Genomic DNA, 6,858 nt, shown 5'->3' with positions numbered 1-6,858 from the left:
GGCACCTGCCTCGGCCTCCTCGACCCCGTCTCCAACATCATCCTCAACACCCTCGCCCTCCTCCCCGAAGGCGCCGCCGCCGCAGCTTCCACCGTTCCACCCGCCACAAAGAAGTCCAAAAGACTAGTGCGCAACGACTGGCACGAAATTGCAAACAGGTCCTGCCAAAGTCTCCTGGCCTTCCTCATGGTATACTTCGGATGCCTCGAAAAGGAACAGGCCGCCCGCTACCTCTACTGGGCCGACGCCAATCTCAGCCTCGCCGTCATGCTCATCCAACACGATCTCTATGTGGAGGGTGAAGAAGCAGTACTGGACCCTGAATCCGACAGGACGCAGGCCGCCCTCGAGTGGGCGGCCACCATGGCAGGTCACCCTTCGCCCGGCGTTTTGACTCAGCTCATGTCATCCCCGCTCAAAGAGGACGACTTTCACCTTCTGGAGAAGCTACTCTTTTCAGCAGCAGATGGCCCTCTCACGGTTGCGGATGTCGGAGCCATAGACCGCATATTGCGCATGATGATGAGCCCGCCCTATGTTGCCACCATAAGCAGAAAAGGGCCAATTCTCCATGTCCGTAAGAACCTCGACGCTGTGTGGTCGACCACCCCCTCCACTACAGAGGACACCGCCACCGCCCTCTGCTGGGACGGAAAACCCATCTCGTCGCTGCAGTGCGGACTGTCTGACAAGCTGCAACGTTGCCTGGGAAGAGCGGATGGCCTGGAACAATATTTGAAGAAGACCCCGTGCAGCGTTGACGCCTGCGATTACCTGCAGACTCTCAAGATGCGCCTCCACGGTATGATTCACAACTTCTGCATCAAGGCGCTCAAGCTGCTGCCCACACCATCGGGCTCGCTTATGTGTGGCTTCCTCATGGCCGGCCACTGCTACGGCTCCATGGACCCTGTCTCTAACATCATCGTCAACTCCATTTGGTACAACTTCCTTGGCGGTCCTCTCCCAGCGTCTGAAGGCAGCAAGATTGAGCAATACAATGACATACTTGACCCCCTATCTCTGCTCCGCACACAGGTCCACTCCCTCAAGGGCCTTATGGAGCTTGCCACATTCGCCGGCCCCCAGTTCTCAACAGAGGCTTGTGCTCTAGAGTTGCTCTGCGGTACAAAATGCGACATTGTTGACATGTTACAATCATCGCTAAAGATGATTAAAAAGAACCACTTCCATGAAGCTGCCAAGGCCGCTGGACACCCTCTACCGCTTCAGCTGGGTGAACTGCACCGGCTGCTGGTGGTGTTCCCCGAGCAGCGAAGCGTGCTGCTCTCCTTTATGACAGAGGCTCGAACTGACGGTACCGTGTTGCGCCTTGATGACATGACACTTCATATTAGGCGCATGTGGAGCAGATACTCGAAGGTTCGTGTCGGCTGCTATGAGCAAGCTCCTGATCTTTTTCCAGAGTCTCGGAGGTTGGTGGCTAGCATGAGATCACAGTATGAGGAGGGGAGGAGCTGGTTCCGTTCAAAGATTGAACAGGTGCTGAAGGATTACACGACCCAGCATTTTTGGGTAGGTATATCCTTAGCTAGCTGCTACGTACATTTGCTTTAATTACCTTCATTTGGCCTACTCTCTTACTCGACTTGCTTGCTTCTTGTTGTAGGAACCACAGTATAAACTTGACATTATCTGTGGCGTGGAGGAAATCAACCAAAGCTGCCCCCCCTCGGGTAAGATGTGCTACCGCGTGAACTTCACTGCTACTTCCGATTTGCAGCTTCAGAGGACGCTATTCTTCGCCGAGTTTTTGTTCTCAGGTGGGCCAAGGCCAGAGACCTGCTGCCCTCTACCCTATGAGTATGCAGGTAAGCCCCCTCTAGTTTCTCTGCGGCACGGCTGATTGGCTTTTTATTATCGTGTGTTGTAGTAGTCTCACTGAACCATGCATGGTCGGGTTTAATTTTTTGATAGGCCGTTGCTACTCTGGCGTGCTTACCGCAAGGAAAATCGTGTATCCAGATGACGCCAAATACATCCCGCACGATATCACCCATGACGGTACCTGCCACGTGGATGACATGCTAGAGATGGACTTCGTCCTCGGTTCCGAGAAAGACGTGGAGCTTGTGGAGAAACTCAACAAGATGCACACTGAAGAGTGAGTCGCGGCGGGCAAGCTTGTGTGTGATATTATCAGCTGTGAAGTTGGACCATAGTACTATGCTTCCTGCTGTGTGTTATGATGTTCTAATTAATGAGCATCCTGCATTGTAGTATTATCTAGACTGGATGACATTCTTCAGCATGCATGTTTGGTTGCCTTGAGCTACTCTTATGCACGTCTCCGTGCCTAGCTTGCTTGCTTGGCCTTGTTAAATTTGTGTGTAAACCAAGTTGCTATCGTTATGATGAACTATATATAGCTTATTCATCATTATTTGCACTGTGATCTAAGCTGTCCTGTCTAATTATTTTGACACTCTTGCTTCAATACTCGCTTTTCTTGGCTTCACTCAATAGCAGATACACACGGGCGCTGTGCTAGTCAAGGAAATGTTGAATTTTCTTCAGCAACTCCATGAAGTTTAACACATACATAAAAATACTCTTATATTATGAGACGGAGGGAGTACAATATTCGCATAAGATAGAGAAATGGTTTTTTTGAGGGAAGGCCATCATGGCTAGCTTTATTAAACTCAAATAGGAATTACATCGTCTAGGAGTTTGGAAACCAGACAAGCCCCATCAGTCCATGAACTACAAATCTTATTACAAAAACAGTAACTAGCTAACAAAGATAGAGAAATGGTTTAATAAAACGTTACAGCGTGTTTCAGCCATCTTTTACTCACAGGACTACTCGTGGCTTCAGTGGCAGCAACACACAAGCATTGTGCTACTATAAATTTTCAAATGAGAAAGGTGTGGTAACTCTTTAATTGAAATGTTCATGTTACCCTGTATGTTTTGGAAACGAGTCGAAAGAGTGCATTTTTTTCAGTATAGGATTGTATGGAAATGAATGATTCTCTTCTGAATATTGCAGTTTTTATGACAAATTGTTCAATGTTGTTAATTTGCAATAGAAGCATTTTCAAGATTGCAAGAAATAACACTCTGGAATTGCAAAAAAAAACAAACAATTGTGCTCTGCAATTTTTAATCAAACTTATCATTTCTTCACTTAGATAAGCATAGATCATTTTCAAGTAAGAGAATTATAATAGTGCAAGCTCTAGATTGCTGCTTATAATTCAAAATACTCTTGTGTTGTCTTGATAAAGTAGTTTTTTACTTGCAGGATGTGGGGTTACAGTTGGAAGGGATAAACCTTGCTGGTTATCGCCAACCATTTGAAGAACATGGTGCCAATGGAGAGTATCTGTTATAATACAGAGAGATTGTACCACACATAGTAAAATGTTGAGCCACATTACATGTTCTTCCTTACTATATTTTACGACATATCAAATTCACAACATACACCAATTTGCCAAACAGTTTCCACCAATGACAGCAAGATAGGAGGGAAGGGAGGCGCTGGGGTCGCCATTCGTGTCACTCGAGCAATCGACATGGGGGCCTTTTCTTTCTCAAGAACGGACTTCCATGACTGACACAGGTGTCAGTATCTTTCTTGAGCATAGACCTCCACAAATAGGCTCACATCTGTAGTAATATTTATGTAGACATACGTTGCACGTGCACACTTACTAGTCCGACCGGTACATTAAACGACTCTAGTACTCCATTTATAGTGATCAAGCTATCAAAAGTCGGATCACAGATCAACAGCAGCTGAATCATACTCCCTCCATCCCAAAATAAGTGACTCAACTTTGCACTAACTTTGTACTAATGTTAGTGCAAAGTTGAGTCACTTATTTTGGGACGGAGGGAGTATTAGATTGCCACAAGATGAATACTCGCTTGCCAATAATATTATGAACAGATCAATATCCGATGATGAACTGATACAACAACATCGATCCATCATCGCAAGACCCTTTTCTTTACAATTAGAATAAAAGCAAAGCCGGAACCAAGGTAGCCAGTCATCATCCCCAAAAGTCAAACAGGGCCCCAAACAAGACACATCAGAAATACTACTAAGCCATTACAGCGCCTGAACCTGGAGCATCACAAGAACGATGCTACCACCATGCCAACTGCTACTTGACATTACCAGGACCAAAATATTATATAGGCCGCAACCAAAGCACTGCTGCGAGAACTTGGGCACCCAAGCAGCCGGAGGCAATGAGCCGCATAGACAGTCGGCGAGCGAGGAATGTCAAGCCCTTGTTCCTTCTAGTCCACACAAGCATCTCATTCTCCAAAAGCACCGAATTTATCCAAAAACGAACCTGTAATGAAACAGTAGCATAGCGGATCAAATCTCAATAATCTGGAAATACTCTATCTAGCGATGAACACAAGGAACATTACTGGTTTAGATAAGCACTTGCTGAAGCAATTTGCAGGAGCACAAACGCTACCAGGCTGATGGATTTGAAGCCGTTTACGTGCCAACGTGGCATCATAAACAAACTAGCTAGCCAGATAAATAAGCAGCAGGACATGCATTTCAAACACAAAACACCAGCAATTTATCCCTATATATAAGGCACTATTGTGTTGAATCACAAAAGATTAATCACTTTTATCTACTAGACCAACAAGTGCAACCAGTAAATAGAAGCTCAACACTAAATAGAAATCTGGTTTAAGAAACAAGTCAAGCTCCAGATTCAGCAAACATTGAATACAAGCCAGGTTTAAGGTTGAGGTTGATTAAGTCGACCAAACCAAGCACACAAGTTAATTTGAAAGACACATCTTACAATCTATTTCAGCCCTCAAAGCCGACGCACAGCACATAGCCCAGCCGAGACAAAAACCCAATGGGCATACCAAAAATAAAGCAACATGTGGATAACATTGACTAAGAAGTGACAGCTAGTATAAACACCAAGTAAATCAGAAACCAGCATCAAGAACCATATCCTGGCCACATGATCAAGTCGTAGAATTCAGATTTCATAGACAATGTCAATCACTTAACTACTTGTTCATTTAATTTAAAGGTCAAGTTTAGGGTTGGTTTCAGTGGTGATACACAGTTCCCAAGTCAGGCAACAAGTAGGCGATGGTTTAGAGCACTACAAAAAAAAAGGAAATGCATCTTTCGATAAGCATCAGCATTTGCATCTCATACAAGGCAACAGAGCAGAATTCATCTTAGCCAGCATTGTGTCGAATCACGAAAGAGCTTACCCAAGTTTGATCATTCAAGTCCAAATCAGCTAATAGAAGTGCAACCAGCCACAACCTTACAGCAATACCAAAATCTTTACTATTAAATGGGAGTTGGTGATGGTGGTACGTCGTCATTCAACACTCAACACTTATCATCGGACATATTCAGACCGTTCCATCTACATCCAATACACAAAAATGGTAAGGTCTAAAAGTAACCACCGGCCCACAGCAATACCAATTAGCTAGGGCTGATTAGCCTTGGAAGAAAAAGCTAGATACACTGCTGTTTAAAATTAAGAAAGCTAGCTGTCTGCCCTAAAAGAATGTCATGGTGATTAGCTACGCTGCAGATTCTAAAAAAATAACTAAGCTTCTCTAAGAAAATCTAGATACACGTACCTAAAAAAATCTAGCTATACCTACACAACTGATTTTCAACATTTATAAAAATCCAGTGTGTATCTACATAAATAAAATTGAATTCACAGAATAAGAGTGAACAAAAGTTTTGGGGATGGGAATGTTTTTTAGCAACAGATGAACAATTATGTGACCAACAGTGAACAACTTTTCTCTTAGGCAATGGGAATATGTTTTAGAAGTATTTGAATAAATATAGTAACCGCTACTATCAGTTTTTCTTTTCCAAAAGATGAATAGTGTGGAAAAGATAAATTAATACCATGAACATCATTCTTGGCAGTGAGAGCAATTTTGCACAAAAATGAACATTTTTAGAGATTACTTAGAAATGAGAAAAGGATATTTTTATAACAATCCCCACTTCATAGAAAACTTTTATGAGCAGCATTGAAGAAATTTCTTTCTTAGTTTATGAATAATGAATAAAGGAAAATGTATAAGAAATAAATCCATGGCTAAAGAAATAAATCTCAGGAGGGAAAATAAACGAATTAACACATGTAAGTTCCCATGTTAAAAAAAGCCGGCCGAGTAACGCTATGATGTAAGGGATACCGCCATATTGTCAACTTTAAATTTTTAGTACCATATGAATTTTTGTCTGTATTGAAATTTTTATACCAGTGAAATTGATGTTGGTGGCTATTTCATACCACACTTCTTGAAAAGCACATGCGCCCAAACTGGGACGAGTGTGCCATAGGATCGCAACAGTCGAAGGCTGTGGGTGAAGACGACTATGTGAACTTAGACATAGATATAACCGCCAACAATCATTTTTTGCAACAGGTAAGAGTTGGAGAACAAAAGACGAACAGCCTAGGTGGAAAATGAGGATGGCAAGAAATAAAAAAAAATGGAGAGGCAGAAGGTCATGTGTTGGTTGCCGACAAAGAAGTTATCGGAGAAAGAACACCAACCATTATCTTGATAGTTGAAAACTACATATATCACGTTTCACGCGCACCTTGATGAAGTACAATTGTTTGTTTTTCCATGCAGCGCACGGGTATTTAGCTAGTATACTATTAAATATGAAGAACTCAAATCTCCAGGTTAAGCCACATTAAATGAATGGTTAAGGTTAAGCCACATTAAACTCAACCAAAACCAGGACAGAGCCATATAGTCAAGCACACGATAATGCTAAACACACGGACCCTATACAGACGTTTACAGACTCCTTCCATCTATCTAAATTGA

General features: G+C 43.1%; 2 protein-coding genes across 4 annotated transcripts in view; one reads left to right on the top strand and one right to left on the bottom strand.

Annotated features, from left to right (window-relative positions):
- The first annotated feature begins 6 nt into the window (after positions 1-6).
- On the top strand, positions 7-3,451 carry LOC119330017. The gene is made up of 4 exons (XM_037603125.1): positions 7-1,536; positions 1,631-1,832; positions 1,939-2,125; positions 3,272-3,451. Exons 1-4 carry the CDS (start codon positions 187-189, stop codon positions 3,297-3,299), a joined length of 1,767 nt encoding a protein of 588 aa, XP_037459022.1. The 5' UTR covers positions 7-186; the 3' UTR covers positions 3,300-3,451.
- Positions 3,452-3,891: 440 nt separating this feature from the next.
- Positions 3,892-6,858, bottom strand: part of LOC119330674 — a 6,673-nt gene continuing 3,706 nt past the window's right edge. For all 3 annotated transcript variants that reach the window (XR_005160208.1, XR_005160207.1, XM_037603788.1), the window contains one exon: positions 3,892-4,337. The gene's annotated coding sequence lies outside the window, so the exon portion shown is untranslated. The remainder of the gene's footprint in view (positions 4,338-6,858) is intronic.

This window comes from Triticum dicoccoides, chromosome 7A (genome assembly GCF_002162155.2).
Source record: "Triticum dicoccoides isolate Atlit2015 ecotype Zavitan chromosome 7A, WEW_v2.0, whole genome shotgun sequence".
NCBI lineage: Eukaryota > Viridiplantae > Streptophyta > Magnoliopsida > Poales > Poaceae > Triticum > Triticum dicoccoides.
This window is presented reverse-complemented; position numbering and strand designations above follow the sequence as displayed.